Source organism: Rhinichthys klamathensis, unplaced genomic scaffold (assembly GCF_029890125.1).
Source record: "Rhinichthys klamathensis goyatoka isolate OS25496 unplaced genomic scaffold, OSU_Roscu_1.1 h1tg000121l_1, whole genome shotgun sequence".
In the NCBI taxonomy this organism is placed as follows: Eukaryota; Metazoa; Chordata; class Actinopteri; order Cypriniformes; family Leuciscidae; genus Rhinichthys; species Rhinichthys klamathensis.
Genome location: NW_026606658.1, coordinates 6,811,796 through 6,835,671, shown reverse-complemented (window position 1 = coordinate 6,835,671; position 23,876 = coordinate 6,811,796). Strand labels below are relative to the sequence as shown.

The window sequence follows — 23,876 nt, the reverse complement described above, 5'->3', positions numbered from 1 at the left end:
TTCTTTAGTGCTGCTCAGTCACACAACGAAGAAAACAAAGTAACTTATTATCTAGCTCTGAGGATATACCTCCTGAGTAGCTGACGGTCAGGTGACTTTTAAAAATGACCTGCAAACTATTAAATACAACTATTGCTAGTATTTAAAATGTATGTACTACATTTTTTGTTGTTGTTGTTGTTGTTGTCATTTTCTAAAGTGCATTTTTAAAAGATTTCTATCAGGTCTAATTTTTTTAAAATCGGTCTGAGTAAAATTCTGAAATGCACATCCATGGGACATTTTGAGGCTGTGGCTCATAATTTGACATGATCAATAAGCATGAACAATAAAACCATTAAATGAACCTTCACCCCAGCAGAGGAAAGCACCTGACTCTCCCACGATTAAACCTTACAGTCAGTTTCAAAGTGCAACAAGATCTCCTCTATACATCTACAATCTACTTGGCCACAGCAAACTAAGTGCAATTAAGGTAAGAGTATAGCAACTTCTAAAAGTGACTGAATCCTGTCATTATGTAATTGTAGAAGATCAGTGACAAATCCAGTGGAGAGACTCTGTTACCTCATAAAATGTTCCTATTCCCTCAAATGCCCCCTTATTTTGTCATTGGCAGACAATGCAACATTACATGAAAATGTTTTTTTGTTTTGTGTTAAATTAGGGCTGTTGGCGTTGTCTCTGACCCTTCATGGCAGGGGTTTTCATTCTTTTTCATGTTGGTAACCCCCAAATATGATGATCCCCTCACAAGAAACCCCTTTTCTAAAATGCAGCAATATTCTTTTACTGTATAAAGCCTTATTTATACTGTGTGGAAAAAATAGTAAGAATGTGTAATTGTAAAAAAAAATATTTTTTTTGTTAAATTAAATATGGATTTTATACTGCTGCTTTAAGGCCAAAAACATTTTTAAATATTTATTTTTTCTACTCACGGTTAATGTCAGATCTTCTATTTAATTTCAAATTGTTTTTTTTTATATTGCATTTTACACAGTAAATATTGTTCAGAAGCAGTTTTGTAGATTGCCTTACAACCTAGTGTAAAGGTGGCAAATACAAACATGCTAAAAAGATGCAAAGTACAAATTATTCTTAAAATTATGTAGTCTTGCAAGAAAGGATTAAGGCGTTAAATCAATAATTAAATGAATAGATATAGATAGACACACAGATAACATTTTTAATGTTATTGTTATCTGCCCAATAAGAAAATTTGGCCGATATATTAAAGCCGATAAATAATGGATTATTTACTTCAGCTGAGACACTTCAGATGCCATGTTCACCATGATTGTTTTGAATTGCTTAAAATATGATTGGAATCACTTAAAAAAAAAAAAATATACAGTTAAGAGCAACATGTGCAGCGCAAGTCTGTCATATAGGATACATAAAATTATAATGAGAACATCATTATAATTGTGTGCTTGGGACATGGATTTTAATGGTGAGACTTTTGTTTTTGTAATCAGTCTCTCAAAAATTAAATAATAATTTGGATTTAGGTTTATCGGCCAATATATCGGATATCGGCTTTCAAATATAAATAATTATCGGTTATCGGTATCAGCCAAAATGTTCATATGTGCATCCCTAATAGATTATATATATATATATATATATATATATATATAATCTATTTATATATATATATATATATATATATATATAATCTATTAGGTATGCACATGAACATTTTGGCTAATACAGATAACCGATAATTATATATATTTGAAAGCCGATATCCGATATATTGGCAGATATATCTAAATCCAAATTATTATATAATTTTTGAGAGACTGATTACAAAAACAAAAGTCTCACCATTAAAATCCATGTCCCAAGCACACAATTATAATGATGTTCTCATTATAATTTTATGTAGCCTATATGACAGACTTGTATATATATATATATATATATATATATAATCTATTAGGGATGCACCGATATGGTTTATATATATATATATATATAGGTCTCTCCATACGTATATGTCTATTTCTACATCTGATGTTTAACAAACTCCACCCTGATGTGAGAAAGGAGCTTTGTCACGTTTTAATGGAATTCAAAAAGTATTTACGTGGTCTTGTTTTCTTGCATGAACCCTCAATGAGCAATATTACCAGAAACTTTGAAGTATATGAGGTGGCAACTGCCAGGTGAAGGGTGTGTTTAGAGCCTTCTGAAGAACTGATACTTGAAATCTTATCTCACACCAATGCTATAAAGCCTGCTGCATTCGCTGGACAAACCATGACACATTCTTTAATACATTGTATTTAACGATGACTATGACAACGTTGCAAAGGGACCAGATGTCACACCCATACCATTCGCATTATTGTTACCAGTTCGCAGGTGTGCGAGTCTCCTGTGTTTACACTGGTTGCTATTAAATGGGTAAATCATTGTACATGCTTTGTGTGATGTGTACAATTAGCTATGCACTGTCCAATATTACATATCAAATGATACTCTATCAGGGTGGGATGAAACACGAAGTTGTCCATCAAGTTGATGTTCATATGTCTTGGTTCTCGCAATGTTATTTTGCTGCATCTCAGATCTCATGGGAGTGACAGGGGATCCAGTGGTGCTCTTCATTAATTAAACAGCTGAGCAGCGGAGTCAGGTGTCCTCGTGTTATTCTAATCTAATCACTGGATGAGAAGACACACATTTGACCTCACAAAGAACATTTTGCTGCTTACAATGTGCTAAAGTATGCAAATAAGCCTTTATGCTAATGTTCTGATGCTGTTTTTGTATCCATAGAAACACATCCTAGGGCAAAAACTGTGTGAGTTTAGATGATAAATGAGAGTGTTGTGCTATGCACTGGAGAATTAAGCCGCTTGCAGTTGCAGACTCACTGTTAAATTATGAGTTCATATTCCATCACATTACTCAACATCTCTTACCTCTAGCTACCTTATATGCTCATTCCCTCTCAAGAAACCCTCTTTCTAAAATGTAGCAATATTTCTACTGCAAAGACTTCATTTATAATGTGTGAGAGAGAAGAAATAGCAAGAATGCTTACTTTGTAAAAACAACATCAATTATTTTTGCACAATACCTGCTTTTATACTATTTTACTAAGACCAAAAATACACATTTTAAATGTTTTTTTTTCTACCCACTGTCAATGTCAGATGTATAAACCTTTTTTTTTTTTTTTTTACATAGCATAGTAAATAGTTCCAAAGAAACTAGCAGAGAATATTGCCTTAGAACCCACAGTGAGAAATATAAAGGTGACAGTGACCAATAAAAACTGTTAAATTAAGAGTTAGAAACAATATTTTGAAACATTACTCAATCTCCTTTACCTCTAGCTACCTAACAAATCTGCATTCATGTTATAGGTCTACTGCTTTCACCATCTCCCTTTCGCCCCTGTCATGGCCGACCCTGCATGGTGGAAACTCACCTTCCTAAGAAAAAAAAAGTCAGAGCCGAAGGTCCTATATGAAATACCGCCCGACTTCAGCACCAACAATGCAAATAAAGACCTGGGCAATGATGCCGCAGACAACAATTTGGATGCCAGACTGGAAAAAATAGTGGATAAATCTGGGACCAAGGGCCGTCACGTCAAAGTCTCCCATTCTGGGCGGTTCAAGGAGAAGAAGAAGATTCGCTCAAGTCTGACGGAAAACCCAAGCCTTTGCCCTGAATCTGCTAGGACAGACAAGAGCCATGTGGAAAAATAACACCCAGACAAAGCATGCCATTTGGGGACTGTTTATAACTGCATACATACATTAATTTTGACTAATTTTTATTTGTAAATTCCCATTCGACATGATCCGAGTAACTGACGCAGCGAAGATACTGGAACAGAAAATTATTTTTTTTTTACAGCCAGTGCTTTAATTTAAAGCAGCCCTCGAGATGAATAATAAATAGTTTATATTTCCTAGGCCTAAATCATAAACAATATATTGCAATGCTCATACAATACGATATTTTCACTGTGGGACAATTAAAATACCTTACAAGGCACAGAAATCACAACTCTACTGACTTACATACAATCCTCATATTTTTAAATTGGTCATACAAATGTACATTATTGTGTAAAAGTAGCAACAAACTTGGGAAACAGACTGTTGTTTAGCTTGCATTTTAATGGACCGCTGTGCCCTTTGATTGGCACTTGATGACGTGTTTTTATGTTATTTTTTGAGGTTGAACATCAGTTGTGCATAGGACTTTATCTCTGATTTTATCAGTTTACCATAAAAAGGGTTTCAATTGGTGCATGGACAGCCAAAGTCTCAGCACGTGAAAGATAAGTTCTCCAACTACCACTACAGCTTTAATTTGCCTTGTTTAATCTGTATTTGTCTATTGTTTACTGAGATCTTTGAAAGGTTATTGGTAAAATATGCTAAATAAAGATTTTTATTGAGATTGCTGAGATGTGTTAAAAAAAAAGAAAAAGAAAAAAAAGAAAGCACAAGTTGATTTGATTCCACTGCCATCTTCTGGCAAAAAAACTCAATGAACATTGCTGCAAAAATTAAACAGGTTTACTACTTTTTTTTTTTTTTTACATTTACAGAAAAAGTCACCAGTCATTACAGAATTACATCGAAATGGACAATTATTTTAGGGTAACATTAAGTTTGACACATTTATTTGACACATTTGTCTAGCAGAATATTTGTTGTATATCATGAATGATGCACAAACAGGGGAACATGTTGGGATGTTTTTGTTGTTGTGACAGAAGTCCAAAGTTTATGTTCTCTAAAACTACAGTTAAGGCTGCAAGTACAGCTGTGCCTTTCAATTATTAATAAACATTAGATCAGACTTTGCACTTGCAAGTAATAGATTAAGATTATGTTGAGGTCAGTTTGGTCACACTTTACATTAGGTGTCTTTAACCACAATGTGCTTACATACACATTTGTATGTATTGCACATGTATTGCACTGCTATAGAGGTAGGATAATGGGTAAATTTAGGGACAGGTTTCATGGTATGGCTAGGTTTAAAGGGCTGAGGGAATATCAACAGTGTAATAATAGATGTAATCGCAGAAATTAACTACAGCTGTAGTTACATGAAGGTATTTTTAAATAGAAGTACAATGTAAAAACAAGTATGTGCACATTAAGTTCAATTCAATTTAAATGCTAGTACATAGTAAAGACACTTATTATTAAGTGGGACCGTCAGTTTTGAAGGCTTAATGACAAACGCTGGAACAAAGCACCATTTATAATGCAACACATGATTTATATTCACAAAATCATGTTTACAGTGAAAATCTCCTTTCTGGTTTTGGTTAAGACAATACGAACGTAGGCAAATATGGAGTAGTAAGTCTTCACAAGTCAGTTAATGCCCTGGTGGCATTTTAAATGACAGTTGCTTTCAAGTAATGATGATGTATTGATGTCACAGACGGTGATGTTAATTTCACAGCATGTGCAGTATCAAGGGGACAAGCGTTGGAATATCCAGCCCCCCTCTGCTTGATGCTGCATATCCCCCAGCTCAGTCTCTCCCTCTTTTGGCCGCACAAATACTATTCGGTCATGTAATCTATTGGTCTGACCCTGCCAGAACTCAATCAGGGAGGGTTTCACTATGTATCCACCCCTGCAGAAATAAATATATCCATGATGATGATGATGATAATCATAAAAGAAACAATTAAAATAAAATAAAAAAAAACAGGAATTTGAATTTTGAAATTAATAAACAAAGATTACACACCAGTAATCTGGCATCGGTACATCCGTGTCCTTATACTTGTCTTCAAGCTCTGCATTCTTTTCTCTCAGGTACTTTACGGGGCACACAAAAAAATGGGTCAATAAAACAGTTGTTTGAACGTTTAGCTGAATGCTGAAATAAATTGTGTCTGTGTTATTTTTGTATTATTGAGATACCATTATAGTTTTTATAAATATGTTGAATTAGCTTTTATTTTTTATATTTTAAGAATTAATTTTAATTATAACTATGTTTTATTTATTTCAATTTATAATAAATATTACTATTTAGGTTTAATTTAATTTAAGTTGGGTTATGGTTTTAGTTAAGTTTCCAGTTAGTAATTTTATTGCTTCAACTTTTAGAGCCTAAATTTTAATTTGGTTAGTTTTTCATCTAATATTCATGTTTCATTTGATTTCAGCTGTATTTCAATTAACATTAATGTGTTTAATAGTTTTAGTTAACATCAATCATATTGGATAGAGAAACAAGTGCGGAGTCTTCTTTAGAATATTTGAACTTCTGTTTTTGCGGTAGCTTTGTATATTTCTATGGCATCGCTGTATAAGAGTAATTAGCCAGTGAAGTGTATTTACTTATTGTAGAGTTAATGAAAGTTATCATTATGGGCATTGTAATGTTTAAAGTGAATGACAAATGTCAGTAGATCGGGAAATTTTTTAAATGATCGGCTCTTGCATAAATCTGTAAGATATTACCTTCATACTGTGGAAATACAAACCGGAAGACAGAACACAATGGGCGCATCACTGAAAAGGGGCAGGGCTACATAGGTCTATACTATAGTAAGGAAGTGATACTCACTTGTCGGCTTGGTATTACGGTGCTCTGCCTGCTAACAACAGCACCGATCTGACTGCTCTTGGGCCTTGAGTGGAAGTATTCATGTGAACTCTCGTAAGGGATTCTCTCTACAGCGCCTTCAATGCGGATCTGTTTGTGCACAAAACTTCACATTATAAAAAATACAACGGGGTCCTAAAATCCAAGACTACATTTACAATGAGTGTGTTTTTTGTTGTTGTTGTTGACAAATATTAAAACAAAAGATAATATTCTAATGATCTGAAGTCTGAAGAATTTGCTGGATAAGATTCTGAGTTCTAAGAATAACACTCACCTGCCTGTTTAATGGTTCCCAGTAAAAGACAAGACAGGCATGGGGATTGCTGTCCTATATGATTGAAATAAAGAGGTAATTTTAAAGACACAAAGGTAAATCCATATGGACATTTACTAAATAAAATATTGTTTTAAAGACTCACCAGCTCTGAACCTTTCCGACTCTCATAGTTGGTAAAGAAGCGAAATCCCTCCTCGCTGTAGCCTTTCAGAAGGACCATGCGTGCAGAGGGCCGACCGTCCCTTTAGAAGAGACAAGAGACATGCATTTGGGCCAAACTGAATTAGTGAATTATTGCATTATTAAATACAAGCTACACTGTATATTTGCATATACTGATGAACTGCAATGATATTCTTACTTGGTGGCTGTTGCAAGACACATTGCATTGGCTTCCCCCACCTCAGGGCATTTAGTGGCTTGATCAAACCAGCTGCCGAATTGCTTGATTGGATCTAAAGAAGCAAGCTGATCCTCCTCAAAACACTGTAGGATGAAATTAAGAGAATAGAATTTAAATTAATTATTTACGTAATTACTCTCTTATAATTCTCTCTATATGATCTTAATTAGTAAAAGATTGATGGAAGTCCACCTTTTAATGTCAACTGATAATGCACAAGGTCAATGCATTAATCAATTATCAAAGACGTTTGCAAAGCACCTAAGTCAGTTGCAGATCATGAATAAAATGCTCAATATTTTAGAATCACAATAAGGTTTTTAAGAAATAATACAGAAAATTACTGTTCTTCTTGTCAAGCCTTTTGGTGTAAAAAAAAGTCACTGTTTCTCTGTGCAATAGTTCTTTTGAATAGGGTCTGAGGTCATGGACATACATGACATAACAACCCGTCAAAGCCATGCCTCCCACCTCCTGGTCGCTCTTATAGCTCTTTCTCATGTTACTCAGATCCATGTTGCTGCCGCTGTCCGTAAATTCCCTGCAGAAAAACGAGGTAAATAACGGAGGATTGCGGACTGCCAAGGTAACACTGGGTTCAATAAGCTTCACAATGTTGATGATGTTCCTAGACGCGCAGAAGCTCAAAAGACGTCTCATGCCTGCAGCTCCAAACCTGCGTCATCACGTTCATGCTCTTACGTAAACGTTCTGAAAACTCACTCAATCAGTTTTGTAAAAATAAATATATTTTTTTAATGAATAAAATAAATCTATAGATACGTGATATTTAATCTTTAATTATACATTCGATAATTATTTTACATTTTCAAAATAGCGGCACGATTTAAAAAAGTAACCTTTAATTTGTATATTTGTGTAAACTTAAAAAACACACACACAAAAAAAAAAACTAGCAAACATACAAAATAGATTTTGGGGTATTATTACGTTTAAGTTTTTTCAAACATGACCAGAACAACAATAGACATATAAAATTATTATTTTTTATGTCTATGATAAAACAGCTAACAACTTTTATTTTGTAGGCATGATACAACAAATTTGTCCTAATACGTCAAATCCGGATCAAGAAAGATGGCAGCGACCTTGTGTGGCAGGCTTCTCCCGAAAGCGGGTAAGATTCTGTTTTTTGCAGTGTTGAGTTTGACCTAAAAAAGAAATACCATACATAACAAGCAGGTATCGGCCATTTACATTTAAACTATGAACCCCATTGTAAAGTTACATCTGAAAGACACCATTAAGCTATTATTGTGTTACTGTACAGCTGCAGCATCATCTATCAGGGACTATGCAATTCATTTTTAGGTGCTTTTGTGTGTTCAACTCTTTCCTGTTTACATAATGTTATTTGGTATATCACTCCAAATTTAGCATAATGATATGAATGCATACTGCCACTTTGGATTTTCGTCAAAACCCCTGTATTTGTTTTCATGAGAACGTCACGTGATATTTTAATCATGACACTCGTGAATGATTTGTGGGATCCTTTACATTCATATCGCATTATGAATATGAATGTTTACATCGTAGCCTTAATGTTATTCTTTCCAATATTCATATTATGTCAACCTACAGGATGGCTGCCATTAACCCAAAGTGTTCGTCACGGCTCCAAAGCTGTCACTCGTCACAGAAAGCCAGTACACTTTCTCAAGCAGAAGCTGTTGGCTGTCACAGAGTACATTCCCCCCACACCTGCAGCTCCTCCTGCTGCTCTGGCTCCACGAGTCAGAAAGATTGAAGAGGTTGATCCTTGCAGTAGTTACTGAACACTATGTTGGAAGAATTTAGTTGAAGGATTACAAGGGAATTATCATTCGGTCAAAATTAGACGAATACTTGTATTAATCACTTTTACTTATATAATATATAATAATATTATATACTTAAAAGATTAGTTCACCCAAAAATTATGTAATCATTTACTCAGCCTAATGTCATTCCAAACCCGTAAGACTTCAGTTCATTTTCGAAACACAGATGAAGATATTTCTGAATGATTTCTGTCCCTCCTTTGACAGTCCAGGCAACTCCCACTTTGACACTTCAAAAAGTTAATACAGACAAGAGATTGTAAAACTAATCCATGAGAATTGAGTGGTTTAGTCCAAATTTTCTGAAGAGACTCGATCGCTTCATATGATGAGCGGATGGAATATGCAGGGAGTCAGGGACAGGAATTTCTCAGATTTCATAAAAAAAAATCTTCATTTGTGTTTCGAAGATTAATGAAAGTAGTGAACTAACTCTTTAATATTATATTATCATTATATTATAAATAGAATTATTTTAAGAGTGTCTTTTTAAGTGTCCCATTCTGAAAGATTGTTTTCGGCTCAGAATACTAATAAAGGGTAATTGAGAGAAAAAAAGGAGTATTCTGTGGCGGAAACAAGCTTCCATGGTGCCATGCTGGCTTTCTTTTTAGGAAAGTACTATAATAACAACATATAATAATATGTATTATGCAATATTTATAAAATATATAGTCAAATGTATAAGTGTTCCATTAACATATATATCAACTCACTTCTCTTTTAGGAAAGTGCTCTGGCAGTTCTGTTGCGGAAAAACCTAGAAACCTTGTTTAAGGAGTGTAAGATGATTGCTGTGGTCCAAAACAATGCAATCAAAGCAGAGGACCTATTGCAGCTGAAACACAAACTGAAAAGACACAATATCAGTATCAAGTTCTTTCCAAACCAGGTAATGCCAAGCTTTAGTGATGATTACCACTGTTGAGATGTGAGCTACTGCTGTGTGACATTTTATTTGTGTTTCTTTGCAGGTGACGAGGTCTTTCCTCAACAACAGCAATTACAGTAACATGTTGCCTCTATTTATTGGCCAGACTGTCATATTTGTTAGTAAAGAGCCAAAAGTTAAGGAGATGCTGCAAGTGTTGAGGCACAGTCCTCAGATGGTCCTGTTAGGTGAGTCAATGTGCCATATACATGAACTTGCATTCATATAAGCCTTCAAAAAAGTTGGTATTGTCTCAAACTAAGGCTTTCTGAAACATTATCTTTCAGGTGCTTGTATAGAGAACACATTGCTCTCTTATCAAGGTATTCTCAAATACTCCAAACTCCCGTCTATGACCACTATCCAGGGTGAGCTAGTTGGTGGACTAACCATGATGACCTCACAGACTGTCTCGATGCTACGCCACCATCCAGCTCATCTTTCTGCCCTCCTTCAGCAGTATGTGAAACAGCAGGGCACTGGGGACGCCACAAATGCTGTTACAAATAAAGATGCTTCTACAATACAGGAAGCTGCTGCTTGAATTTTACAAATAGACATGGATGAACAGCTGTGTATGATTGACAAAGTGCATATAATAAAATGATATTATTTAATTAAAGTTGCATTTGGTCATTTGTATGCCATAGTTGTAGGTAAACAAATGTTTGTTTTCTCTAGCAGTTTCAAACACCTAGTAAAAAAACTTTTTAAAATAAAATATTACCTCATATTTTGTCATTTCATAGCATTTATAAATATCAATATTCACTGTTAGTATACTATCAATATTTGTTTTACTGAGAATATGTTGCTTAAAAGCCAATAATAGGCTATTTAATGGCAGGTTGTTCCATTGTGACAATTTGCCCCATATAGCTTGGCATTGTCACAAAATGTCCACACAAAAAAATTGTGAAACGTCACCATGAAATCAAAATTGACATTTCTTTTTTTTAATGGAATATTTCAGTATTTATTCTAAATGATTTATCTGTGCACATCTTTCTTTTTCTTTTTATAAATGAATGTGCCCTCATAATCTTTAATCAAAACGGGATAACCTGTCATTCAAACGACAACGATCCAATCAATTCCCAGTGGACAAATCAAGTCCAGCCCTATATTTCTTTCTTGTCCGAGAAGCCGTTTCACTCGGATATACGTCACAATAGGTAAGAAAAGACAATCGCAACTTCCGTTTCATGCCGACATTAATCAATGAGCTGCATCTTCAGCATCAACGGTGGAAATGTAACAGATTTTTGTTGTCAAGTGTTTAAGGTATGTAATTGTACGGAAATTGACTTCTAAAAGGAAACCTGAAGAATATTCACTGGAGTGGAACAAAAAGCGTGACAACTAGCCCCGGTCTCCCCAATAATGTTATTTTAATGAACGAATTATTTAATTAATTTCAATAAGCAGCGCCAGTAAGTGCCTTTGCAAATTTAAACACATTAAAGTGCATTGAACTGATTTCTTGAAGTTAAAAAGCCAGGAAAAACATGGATTTGTACTGCCAGTGCCAAAATAAACACTATCATGGATCCTGATTAGTGCTAATCTCTGGATTAAGTTACTTCATGTTAATGTAACAATAGGTAATTTATTCCTTTATTGATACAACTCCGGGTCCGCTATTGTTGTCTCAGTTCTGTAGATTTTGACACCGCTGTGTGTTTTTTAGGTCAGGTTTACAATTGATCGTCTTTCAGTAAAAATCGTGTGAATTTGTAAAACCGCTCTATAAATAAAATGTAAATGCTGATCATACGTGAACCAACAAGGGGTTAAGTTACCCACTTGACCATCTCAGTAAAGAGGTAGCTGCTAATGGCAGAGTTTCAGCTTGAAATGCATCTGAATGGCTGGCTGTCAGTAAAGTTCCTCCGACATGCCTGTAATGCCGACAGCTTTAAGACTAATGCGGATAATGATTTGGCCTGGAGCCTTGGGTGGATTTGCTGGATGTTCAGTCACCAGTGGAGGATAGTTTGGGAGCTGAGTCTGACCATGATACATCGCTCTGGTATGATCACGGGATATCTGAATTCTTGAGTTTTAGTAGAAAGTGGTTGAACCGGTTGTCCTGCCAGATAGTGTAACGCACGTTTGAGCAAATGGGGAAGCATGAAACTCAGACGCTTAGAGAGACTAACTCAGAAATATACCACACGCTGGCTAAGAGCAGGAACCTCAGGTAAGAGCATGAGTTACAGTACATAAAGAAACTTTGGATTTAAATGCTGGTGATTGGTAGCACAGTAGACAAGTATGTCTGTTATTGAAGTGAGTTTTTGTATTCATTGTGTGGAAATTATGTATGGAAATTTACAGCCTTTATCAGTGCAATGGTAAACTTAGCTAACTTGAGCATTAGAGATAGTTCACCAAAAATTTAAAATGTCATAATTTACCCTCAAGTATTCCAAACCTGTTTGAATTTATTTTTTCTGCTGAACACAAAAGAAGATATTCTGAGGAATATGGGTAATCAAACAGTTGATACATATTGACTTCCATAGAAGGAAAACAAACTTGACCTACTATGGAAGTCAATGGGGCCCTTCAACAGTTTGCATACCAATGTTTTTCAAAACATTTAACTTTGTGTTCAGCAAAAGAAATGAATATAGGTTTGTAACAACTTTAGGGTGAGTAAATGATGACAGACTTCTCATTTTTGGGTGAACTATCCCTTTAACTCTTAAACAACCCTAAACTATCCATAGCTAAGAAAGGATTTTCTGTTGTTCAAACATAAGTTTTATATCACATCCTAGAACTTAATAGCTTAGATTGACATTTACAACCTGTACTATGTAGGCTATTTGGCCATAATAATTTCTGTATAAATCAGAAGCATTTGATCTATTTCATGTGTTGATTGGTAAACCGTGTAAGACTATACTGTACAGTTTTCTTCTCAGCCCAGAAATCTTAAAGTTAAATTTTGTGGAGTTAATCATATTTACACTTAAAATGTTTACACTGTATTGGCAACTATTTGGTTTCGGAACACACTTGATGGTGCTTTACGTATCCTGGTATAGACAACTTGGAATGGCTACTTTGACTAAATCTGCGTATCTGTTTAACAGATATTAGTTTTTAAAAGCATGCTCAGTTCTTATAAATTACAATCCAATCCAAATGATGTTATTATGATTATTCAAACCGTGTAGGCCTACGTCATGCTGTTTTCCTGCTGATATACATCATATTTACTGTGACCTGTCATCGTGCTCACAGTGAAAAGCTATTCAAGCTAAAGGCTGCTAAAAAGGGATATTCAAAGCCAATTATCGTAATGACGCTAAGCCTGTCCCGTAGGGACCGTTACATGTGTGAGGTTACTATCCATGAGCATGTGTTACTGCACATATGCCTTCCATAAAAGGAGGAATCTAAAACAATCTTTTAGATTTATCAACAACGATATTGTTAGTTCATTTTTGAATATGTAAATTACGTTTACCTTTATGTATGAATATTGCCAATTTTGTAATCAAATACTTTTACTCAACTGCTAATTTAGCTGTTTACAAAACACCTCATTTGCCCTCATTCTTGTTTAATGGGCAGGTATGAACTTGTCAGAGTTGTCAAGACAATATAAGATTCTAGTAAACAGGTTTGGTTTCTGTTACACCCCTCTGATGACATTCCATTCAGCTTTCTATCCAGAAAATGATTTTTTTTACATAACATATTATTGTAATGTATATTGTATATTACCGCAATGGTGTTTCCTTACACCATACTAATGAGTGTATTGTTTTTGTTTTCCTTGCTTTGCATTACTGTATGCTCTCTTGTGTTTCGTGCGCTAAGCCATTTGAAAAGTATTTATAAGTAAAATGAACTAGTGTGATTTAGTAAAGGGCAGAAGTTAAATTCCCAGGAAGTGTTGGCTAAGGCAGATCCCTACTGTTAGATAACAGAATTAGATGAGTTTTCTCTGGACACTATATTGCTTCTGTTTTTATTTACTGTCACAGTGCTGGTTATCTTTGCCATGTTTCTACCCTTGCAACTTATCGGCATTCACTTCACAAAACCAGACCTAAAATATAACGGCAATTATGTATTTTCATATACTGTGTGGAAAAAAAATGTTAAGCGCAATATCACAAAGACAACCTGTTATTTGCCAAATTAAATAATTGGCTTTTATATTTTCATTGTACTAAAATCAAAATAATCTAAAAAATAATTTGAATAGTATAAAATTGAATAAAGTTAATACCCGACTCTTTTGCAAAATACAGTGTATTATTACTATTAACTTCCCTTAAGTCTTACCACATGCTTGTCTGACTAAGCAATAAATGAAAAAGACATGCTAATAATGAAAAATCTTTTCTTTGCAGACATATTGTGCTCTAGTGTACAATGAGAAGGAGCCTCTAGCGGAGCGTATATTCACACCAAGCTCGACTAATAAGTGCACAAGAAGACATTTTTAAAATGGACTCCTACGTGTCTTCAGTGGACCACGGCCATTCACAGGCGAGTGGTGTGGAGAAGTTGTCTAGTGGCTGGCAAAAGCCCACTCATTCCAGGAGCAGCAGCACAGCATCCTCACGACACTCACGGCTGGTTTGTACCATCTGCTTGACATATAAACACCCAAACTCAGGTTGCTTCAACTGATTTTTCAACAGACCTAAATATTTTCTTTACAAGTGTTGTCTGAAATTGATTTTTTCTTTAGGTGTCTGAAACCAGTTTCTCAACTCCGAACAAGTGTCCAATTAGATAGTGTGAAAACCAAACCGACAAGTTTATGTCTTAACAAGCTCAATAGCTACATTTTGTTCATAGGGATTAAATGCAGCACATTTTAAATGGGTAAACGCCCTGTTGTACGTAACTGTGATTGCCTTTTCCACTCTGTTTCTAATAGAACATTAAAGACTGGGAAGTAATGGATGACTTTCCAGTAGATGTAAACTTCACTGGAGAAAACATGCAGGATGCGAACACTCCAGGAATCTGTGAAGGCTACTTGATGAAGAGGAGAAAGTGGCCTCTTAAAGGCTGGCATAAGGTATGAGAAAAATGTTACACGTATTTTTTTCCCCTTACGTAGTTGTTGGTAAGAATGTTTGAATGACTTTAAAGTTATACTTTCTTACAGAGATACTTTGTCTTGGATAAAGGGATCCTGCGATATACAAAAAACCCACATGATGTAAGTATGCTAATTATTTTTTTCCCTTACCAACAACCACAGATCTTGGATCCAGACTCTTTAAACATTCAGGGATTTACTTTTTCAACAGTTCTCCAAAGGGAAAATGCACGGCTCACTGGATGTCAGTCTCGCAGTTATGTCAGTAAACAAAAAAGCAAGACGCATAGATCTGGATGCTGGAGACAATCTGTATCACATGAAGGTAAGTCACTGTATTGCTGGCATTAATTGCTTGAAATTAAAGCTAATATTATCTTTAGTTCATCCAGCCGTCATCTACTCAAAAATAGTTGTTCCGTTGTTCCCAAATTGGGGTTCATGAACACCTTGGGGTTTGGGAGGGAACTGCAGGGGGTTGATGAAAAGCTAATAATTAATTAAACAATTAAAATATACCATTAAAAATAAAAAAAAACAATTAAAATAAAACGCTTATTAAAAATGTACTTACTATTTTATTTGCATGTCGTCATGTGACCATTAACTGACATCAGAGAACCATGAACATGCAAATGTGTCGTTAAATTATTGAAATATCCACAAAATATATATTTTTTTATATATCAGGGGGTACATCATGTAACAATTTTAGGTCAAAGAGGTTCAGCTGACAATAAACTATGGAGCTGGAATTCCATAATTAGTTATAGGAACATTCTTCAACAAACAGATTATGCTAAGTATTTCATCAAATAAATAAACCAAATAAATTCACTGCCAAAAATGTCAACTGAAGACAATTTACTTTTCTAACTAGGTCAAGACTCAGGAATTATATTACATATGGGTCACCAAGCTGAGTGCCCACAGGATGTATAAGAAGAACGAAGCTGCGCACATTCACAATGGCTTCCTCCAGGCCCTGTCCCATGGCAGTCATTTATCTCACAAAAACAGTGCCATGCAGGACATGGTGAGTAAAATGTTTCCTACATTGACTTCACGTTGCCCTGCCTCTAAATCACCAGGGATTAGGAGAATGTGTCCTCACAATTTAAGAACAAGTAGAATTAGCGATTAGACATCATGTCCCAGATGGTGGTTTTAACCGTAAATGCACACTAATAGATGCTTCGATGAGTTAATTGATTATATGTCTGATGAAAGTAACAAATGAATCTCACAATGCCAGGGCACGTCTGTGTCTAATGTGGGTGAAAATCTGCCATATGTCAATCCTGCCATTAATGGGAAAGTGTCAGCTTGGCTACAGTCCCAAGAACCTGACCTCTGTGCACAAGGTACTGCTGTATTTTTAAATACTAGTGAAATGGTAATAAAGGAATTCATAAGCACAGACGAGTAGCATTTGTGCTGTTTTCCAGAGCTTACACGCTGTCAAATGGAGCTGAATGAGCTGCAACGGCTGGTCCAAAAGTTGCAATCTCTAGAGTCGGGCAAATTGGTCAATAACGGAGACCTCCAGAAGATTATCAGCATGCAGGTTAGTAAAATGAACCGGCTGAAGTCAGGCCTTTGCCAGAATGACTTGAGTAAACGTTCCCACATGTGTTTGACCCACAGAATCTTCTTCTTGAAAAGCCTAAGAAGAAGTCTAGCAAGATTTGGGGTCATTCTCGCACACTGTCTCGAGTTGAGGCGCTTGGAATGGTGAGGCTTCTCAGTTTACATTTTCTTTTATATTAGGATATTTCCAATAAAGTCTTGGGAGCAATTATAATCTTTGCCCACAGGGATTGCCCTGCCATTGGGATTATTCCATGTTTTCCACAAAGGTTTGGAAACTATTATGGAATTTATTCCATATTCATGTGCAGTGTGATCCCAAAGATCTGTGTATTTTATTTTTGAATTCAATAGCCAGGCATTTGTGTTGTGATGTGTAGTAAGCATTAGAGCTTTAAAACCCCAAGTAATTTAGTCAACTCCTTTTTTACATGAAGCCATTTCGTGGGATTACTAAATCGGTAAGTCGGCACAAGACATTTCTTGTAAATTCTTTGTAACTTTCGTCACATTATACCAGGTAGAAAAAGCTTTAAACCATGTGGTCCTATTACATTTTGCATATTGCATATAATCATTCTAATATGCTGATTTGCTCCTCAAGAAACCTTTATTATTAATATCAATGTTTTAAAACGGTTGTGCTACTTTTGTGCCATTTTTCTGGAAACCATGTTACATGTTTTTCAGGATTCTTTAATGAATAGAACAGCATTTATTTGAAGTAGAAATCTTTTGTAAAATTATACTTTAAATGTCACTTTTGATCAATTGAATGCATTATTGCTGCATAAAAGTATTAATTTATTAAAACTGATCCTAAACTTTTAAATGGTAGTGTATATTATGGTTTGGTCTTTGCAAATGTCCTATAGCTTCTGAATGTTTCATGCTGAACATATCTGGTGGATTACAGCCTTAGATGTATAACCTTAAATACCAACATCTCCTCCTCCTTTTCTTTCCACCTTTTTAATGCAGTTATCATCAAGCCACCTGACCAGTTCTTCCCAACTGGGAACCTCCGTCCCCTCCATCCCCGATTATGTCAGCACCCAGGCGACCCCACCAGCCCCCATCTCATCAGAAGACAAGAAACTCCACCAAGACATCTGCTCCATGTCCCTGAAAGGTATGAGAGTAACGCATTAATGATTTAACCCTAGTTTATGCTTATTTGCTGCATTAGACTTAATTTCTGAATGTTTTTTTTCCTCTCAGTCCATGCCTCTCTGCGTACTACACATGAGGCTCTCGCTCAGGAGCGCCAACGCCTGCAGAACGCCTGGTCTAGCAGGGAGCTTCACCAGACTACCTCCGCTCAGATCAACAACCTCTGCAGCCTGGCTGAGGTAACAATGACTTATGTTACTTCGTGAAAGACCCATGGTGCAGTGCTTTCTCTTAAAAGCATGCAAAGATAGATTTATTTCAGCTTTCATCTTATTAAATGTGCTATACGCTATATAAAAGGTGTGTCTAATGCTGCTCCTGGAAGGCCACAGTCCTGAAGAGTTCAGCTCCAACCCAATTAAACACACCAGAACTAGCTAATCAAGGTCTTACTAGGCATACTATAAACTTGCAGGCAGTTGTCAAGTTGGAGCTAAACTACGCAGGAGAGTGGCCCTCCAGGAGCAGGTTTGGGCACCCCCTGCTGACACCCCTTTTAATGCTAGTAAATGCTTTAATGCAGTTATTCTCAACTGGTGGCCTCGGCAAACTTCTAAGGGGACCTCAAGATGACCCGAATGATTTAAAAGACAGAACAAGCTTTAAAATGAGTAAAAATCAAGATATTTCAGTGTACCCCCCCCCCACACACACACTTTTTTTTTTTTTTTTTTTGAAAAACCAGGGTTCCCTCTGTTTAAAAAAAAAAAAGATTTATGAGGTAGCCTAATTTTAGTGATTTGTAGACTTGGAAAACTTGAGAAATTGAGTAAAAATATATTTTTTAAATCCTTATCCTAAATCTTGATCTAGTAAATCACAAAGAACTGGAGAAATCATAGGGCCTTTGAATATTGTACAATGGTGGGATCAGGAGTCAAAACGGTTGAGAACCACTGGTTTAATAATTTTTTTCCAAGTGCATTATATGTTATGTTTTACTGCATGTGTGTGTGTGTGTATCTTTAGTTAGATGTTAACTCCCGTCATACCAAAATCCACAAACTCTCAGTGTCCTCCAACTCCTCAGATGAGTCCTTCCGTACTGTGCTACAAAGAAAGGTGTGTCACATTCTACCCAGAACCTACTCGTCCTGTTCCCTATTTTTGTCTCTCTCCCCCTCCCCCTCCACCCTCTGCTTCTTTCTTCTGTTTACAGGTTGATGGGTTTCACCTACTTCAAATGTCAAACAGAACAGACTCTTTTGTCCACTCATATTTTTATTAGCAGTATGAAGCAATCAAGCTCACAGTTTCTAACCACCTACATGTCTGTCTCTTTCACTCAGTCTGGCTCAGGCCGTAGTTCGCTTATCCGTGCGCCCTCGGTGGCTGACTCAGTGGCGGAGTATTTTGATGCATGTGATGAGCTTATGTGTGCGAGCTCTTCTGAGATATCAGATGAGTCCGGCCTGAGTGACGGATCCAGTAATTCAGAGCCTGATGAGGCTCATGGTTAGTGAAAACAAATTTAAATGTTCTGTAAGCACGTATGAGTGTGGTGTTTAGATGTCCGTATGCACTACCATTCAAAAGTTTGGGTTATGAATATTAAATTAGCATAAGTCAGCATATTAAAAGAGTAATGACTGCTGAGAATTCAGCTTTGCCATCACAGGAATAAAATTATATTTTAAAAACTATTAAAATAGAAAACAGTTAAATACTGTTATAAACTGTAATAATAATTTTTAATTAATTTTTATAATTTATCCCCCAAAAAAACCCAACTCCAAACATTTTAAATGGTACTGTGTACATTTGGTATAATCTATCACATTGTTTGTGTTACAACTTTTTGTCTTTTTATTGTTATCTCAACAGCAATGGCTACTCGCAAGTACCGCGCCAGCCTTTCAAAGGCGCCACCAAAATCGAACATCATCAAGAACACCGGAGGCCGTACTAGTCTGCCTGCAGTCTGCCCTGACAACAGCCACGTCGGTTTGATGACTATCCTCTACAACAACATAGGGAAGGATCTGTCCCGTGTCTCCATGCCAGCAGCTCTGAATGAACCTGTGTGCCTGCTGCAGAGACTCTGTGAGGAGCTGGAATACTCGGACCTACTGGACTCTGCCAATCATACCGATGACCCCTACCAGAGGATGGTAATAATTACACAAGCTTTAGCAAAACTACATACTGTAATTCAAACAAGGGAATGATTTACTAAATAATATAATGACCAATTACTTATTACTTTTTGTGTTTTTGAACCAAGGCTGCATAAAAAAAAAAAAAAGTAATATTGTGAAATAGTATTGCAATTTAAAATAAATGCTTTCTATTGTAACTTAATGTAATTTATTCCTGTGATGGCAAAGTTGAATTTTCAGCATCATTACTCCAGTCTTCAGTGTCACACAATCCTTCAGAAATCATTCTAATATGCTGATTTGGTGCTCAAGAACAATTTGTTTATGATTATCACGGTTGAAAACTGCTGCTTAATATTTTTGTGGAAACTGTGATGTGTTATTTTCTTCAGGATTCAAAAGAAAAGCATTTATTTAAAATAAAAATCTTTTTATAAATGTTTTGTCACTTTTGGCCAATTTAATACATCTTTTCTTAATAAAAGTATTAATGTCTTACAAAAAAAAATGTGGTGTATTTCTTTATAAATAGTAGAAATTTCTGTTTTGTCTCTGTAAAGGTTTATATTGCTGCTTTTGCCATATCTGGCTATGCCACGGCTCAGTTTCGCAACCGTTACAAACCATTTAATCCAGTCCTAGGAGAGACTTTTGAGTGTATCAGAGAGGACAGAGGCTTCCGCTACATTAGTGAGCAGGTAAGTGATTGTCACTACTGATCATACAACAGATATATTTTTGCTATCAAGCAGTTGTTTACTCTGTGGTTTTGTGTTTGCATTTAGGTTTCCCATCATCCACCCATATCTGCATGCCACGCAGAATCAGAGAATTTCAACTTCTGGCAGGGTATGTTTTATGGCCTGTGTGATGTCATGACGTACTGTATGTTTAAATTTGAATCTCATTCTTCTTCTTTTTTTAATCTTGCATGCTGAGAGCAGACCAGAGATGGAAGAACAAGTTTTGGGGCAAATCTTTGGAGATCATGCCAACAGGGATGGTGAATGTGACTCTAAAAAAGCAAGTATCTGCTTGACTTAGGTGTCGATGGCTTTTTAATTATAATGTTTTAGAGGAATTCTGATTGGTCTTTGATATACTGTACTTTAGATATGGGGACCACTATGAATGGAACAAAGTGGTTACGTGCATCCACAATGTCCTCAGTCAGCAGCGATACCTTGAGCACTATGGGGAAGTCGTCATTCGCAACCTGAACAGTTCGGTCTGCACCTGTAAGATCACATTTGTCAAGGTGTGTTTAGTTTTGATTGTTTAAATTTGATTCATTTTGAGTACATATAGGTGAAGTCTTTGTACAAATGCAGAGAATGTTTTTTTTTTTTTTTTCTCCCAGTCACGTTACTGGGGTTCAGATGGTTCCAAAAACGAAGTGCAGGGTCAAGTTCTTGACGAGGCTGGTAATGTCATCCATCGTTTTGGTGGATTTTGGCATGAGGGGATTTTCTGTGACACCCTGCCCAATCCACAGTGCATCTGGAAGCCAAGTGAGTATTGCTGTATTTCCTCCATTTTTTTTATTTAACACACGAGCTGCTGCTTGCAAACCAATTTGTTTTTGTAATGTGATGCATTTCTAAATGAAACCAATGAATGCTTTTGCTATAAGAAATGCTAAATACCTATTTGGATATTGGTCAACATTCTGCATTAACTCAAGCTGACATTGTGCACTAGGAACGTAAAAGGGGTCACTTCTGATTTCTTGGCTGTTCTGTCTGACAGAACAAGTAAATCAGGGATGTACTTTGTGTTGGTAGATGTTGTCAGTGATGTCTCTGCTTCCTTACAGATCCACAGCCCAAGAACTACCTGGTTTACTATGGCTTCTCCAGCTTTGCAATGGAGATGAATGAGCTGACCACTGATCTTAAGCCCCTGCTGCCCCCTACAGATACACGCTTGCGCCCTGACCAAAGGTGAGACCCATATAATAGACAATGATAAATAGACGCAAGCTGCAACTGAAATCACATACTTCCCTACTATATAGTAGGCGAAAAACAGCATGTGACAGAAGTATGTCCGAATTCACAGTACTCATAAAAGAGTAGGCAAAAAGTACATGGATGATCTACTACTTCTGGCGAGATTTTGAAGTGTGCATACGATGGACACTTTTCTATCCCACGAGGCCACGGGACAGGATTTGTCTTAGGTCACATGATAATGACAACATGAAGAATGTAGTACATCCAGATGACACACATTCATACTATTTAGAACATTGTTTTTTTGTTTTTTTTTTAGCTGTTGTGAAGTCATTTCTCATTCAAAATAAGTACCTACTCAAGAGAGTATGCAATTTCGGATGTAGCCATAGTCTTTGGAGCCTGATGATAAGAAATGATTTACGAATCCCAAATAATTGGATCGTCTGTTTCGATATACAAAATATAGAAAGTCTGTGAAAACGTTTTTTAGGGCATCTGTTTTAAGTGTGCTCTGTGTTGTTAGGCTTCTTGAGGAGGGGAAAATACAGGAGACTGATAAAAAGAAGGATGAGGTGGAGGAAAAACAAAGAGAAAGGAGGAAAATTCTGGCCAAGAAAGGAGAGGAGCACATCCCTCGCTTCTTCAGGTTAGTTAGCATCAACTCCCAAACTGATTTATTCATAAGAATTAGAGCTGGAATGTTTCAATGTCCCCCCATCTTACAGGAAATCTTTGGATGGTGCGGGGAGGGAAGTTTGGCTGTACAATGGAACATATTGGAAGATCAGGGAGAATCCTGGATTTTCCAATGTTAAAAACCTGGATTTATGGTGAAGAACGCAGAGTGCAGCCACACCGTGGACAATAAATCCCTGTGATAAATCCAGTTTGCACAGTTTTTAAGAGACTATAGAACATTTTTGGAGCAAAGATGAATTGCTGAGGGTTTTCGTACTAAACCGAATCCATTGAGCAAGGATGATGCTTTTAGCAAACGGCAACAGGAGGGATACATTTTGAACACTTCTATTTATTTGATGGTTGAGGACACAAACTTGGTGGACAGTTTGGATCAAATATAAGCCAAAAAGTAATTGAAAATGTATGCGAGTTCTGGAGTTATGTTTAGTTTGAGCAATTGCACACATTTCTATGGGCAATGTTAAATTACCTTTCAGTTCAAGTACTTATGTGCCAGTGGATACAGCAAGAGTCTGGATAAAGTAAATGGATTATTTGATCATATATAATATTCAGGGGTCACCGGTTCATAAAAGGAACGCTATTTCTCTTACAAAGCCACGGCTCAACCTGAGCAGGATTTGCCAGTAAATGGATTAACTCTAATTTAGGCCCTCATTGACTTCTACTGAATGCGATTCCTGAAATCTGTCCTCGGCACTCTTAGATTGATTGCACATCTTTTTCTTTTTTTTCTCCTTTTTTTGGAACCAAATGTAAGATTCAAATTTTAGTCAATGATATTATATTTCTTGGCATTTAAATATGAATTAAACTCACAGTATGAAATGTGACATCAGAAACAACCATTTTGTGTAGGCCTGGATGAAGAAAATCAGTGTATTAATTGAATATTTGTACACTTTCAAGTAATGACTTTCATAGCTATTTAAAACCGCAATAAAATGTACAATATTAAAGAATAGAAGAAAATGAATTTAGTATAGTCGAGTCTTTTATTACACTTAGAATGAATCAAAAACATCATTTATTATACAGTATTTTAACAGCTGTGTCGGAGGCTCAGTGTGCTTGGCTGAGGAAACTTACTACAGAGCACCACTTTTATTATTAGTAATATTATTATAAATTGTTGCTTTTAACTCAACAGACAAGGATGGTGCCAGAGGGAACGTAACCTAAAAAGGTTCCTTAAAAG

At 36.1% G+C, this 23,876-nt stretch overlaps 4 protein-coding genes across 7 annotated transcripts; 3 read left to right on the top strand and 1 right to left on the bottom strand.

Moving 5' to 3' along the window:
• Positions 1–3,419: 3,419 nt before the first annotated feature.
• Positions 3,420–3,731, top strand: prr15lb (proline rich 15 like b). Its single transcript, XM_056255373.1, has one exon. The coding sequence runs from the start codon at positions 3,420–3,422 to the stop codon at positions 3,729–3,731; it is 312 nt and encodes a 103-aa protein (XP_056111348.1).
• A 1,512-nt stretch (positions 3,732–5,243) lies between these two features.
• On the bottom strand, positions 5,244–7,988 carry pnpo (pyridoxamine 5'-phosphate oxidase). The gene is made up of 7 exons (XM_056255742.1): positions 7,773–7,988; positions 7,260–7,384; positions 7,041–7,140; positions 6,896–6,949; positions 6,580–6,708; positions 5,752–5,822; positions 5,244–5,634 (listed from the first exon to the last, which is right to left on the bottom strand). The coding sequence occupies exons 1-7, from the start codon at positions 7,959–7,961 to the stop codon at positions 5,469–5,471; spliced, it is 834 nt and encodes a 277-aa protein (XP_056111717.1). The 5' UTR covers positions 7,962–7,988; the 3' UTR covers positions 5,244–5,468.
• Positions 7,989–8,320: 332 nt separating this feature from the next.
• mrpl10 (mitochondrial ribosomal protein L10) lies at positions 8,321–10,698 on the top strand. Its single transcript, XM_056255365.1, has 5 exons — positions 8,321–8,439; positions 8,907–9,076; positions 9,873–10,037; positions 10,120–10,264; positions 10,364–10,698. Exons 1-5 carry the CDS (start codon positions 8,400–8,402, stop codon positions 10,618–10,620), a joined length of 777 nt encoding a protein of 258 aa, XP_056111340.1. The 5' UTR covers positions 8,321–8,399; the 3' UTR covers positions 10,621–10,698.
• Positions 10,699–11,294: 596 nt separating this feature from the next.
• On the top strand, positions 11,295–23,654 carry osbpl7 (oxysterol binding protein-like 7). 4 transcript variants are annotated; one of them, XM_056255738.1, is made up of 23 exons: positions 11,295–11,360; positions 14,453–14,681; positions 14,989–15,132; positions 15,223–15,276; positions 15,368–15,481; positions 16,037–16,192; positions 16,412–16,520; positions 16,605–16,723; positions 16,804–16,890; positions 17,184–17,207; positions 17,728–17,878; positions 17,968–18,098; positions 18,889–18,981; positions 19,209–19,374; positions 19,744–20,030; positions 20,579–20,716; positions 20,804–20,867; positions 20,963–21,041; positions 21,132–21,276; positions 21,379–21,529; positions 21,835–21,961; positions 22,500–22,622; positions 22,702–23,654. In XM_056255738.1, exons 2-23 carry the CDS (start codon positions 14,550–14,552, stop codon positions 22,808–22,810), a joined length of 2,703 nt encoding a protein of 900 aa, XP_056111713.1. In that variant the 5' UTR covers positions 11,295–11,360; positions 14,453–14,549; the 3' UTR covers positions 22,811–23,654. The 4 variants fall into 4 exon arrangements, with proteins under 4 accessions (XP_056111713.1, XP_056111712.1, XP_056111716.1 ...); XM_056255737.1 differs by lacking the exon at positions 11,295–11,360 and adding an exon at positions 12,113–12,279; XM_056255741.1 differs by lacking the exons at positions 11,295–11,360; positions 18,889–18,981 and adding an exon at positions 12,113–12,279.
• Positions 23,655–23,876: the final 222 nt, after the last annotated feature.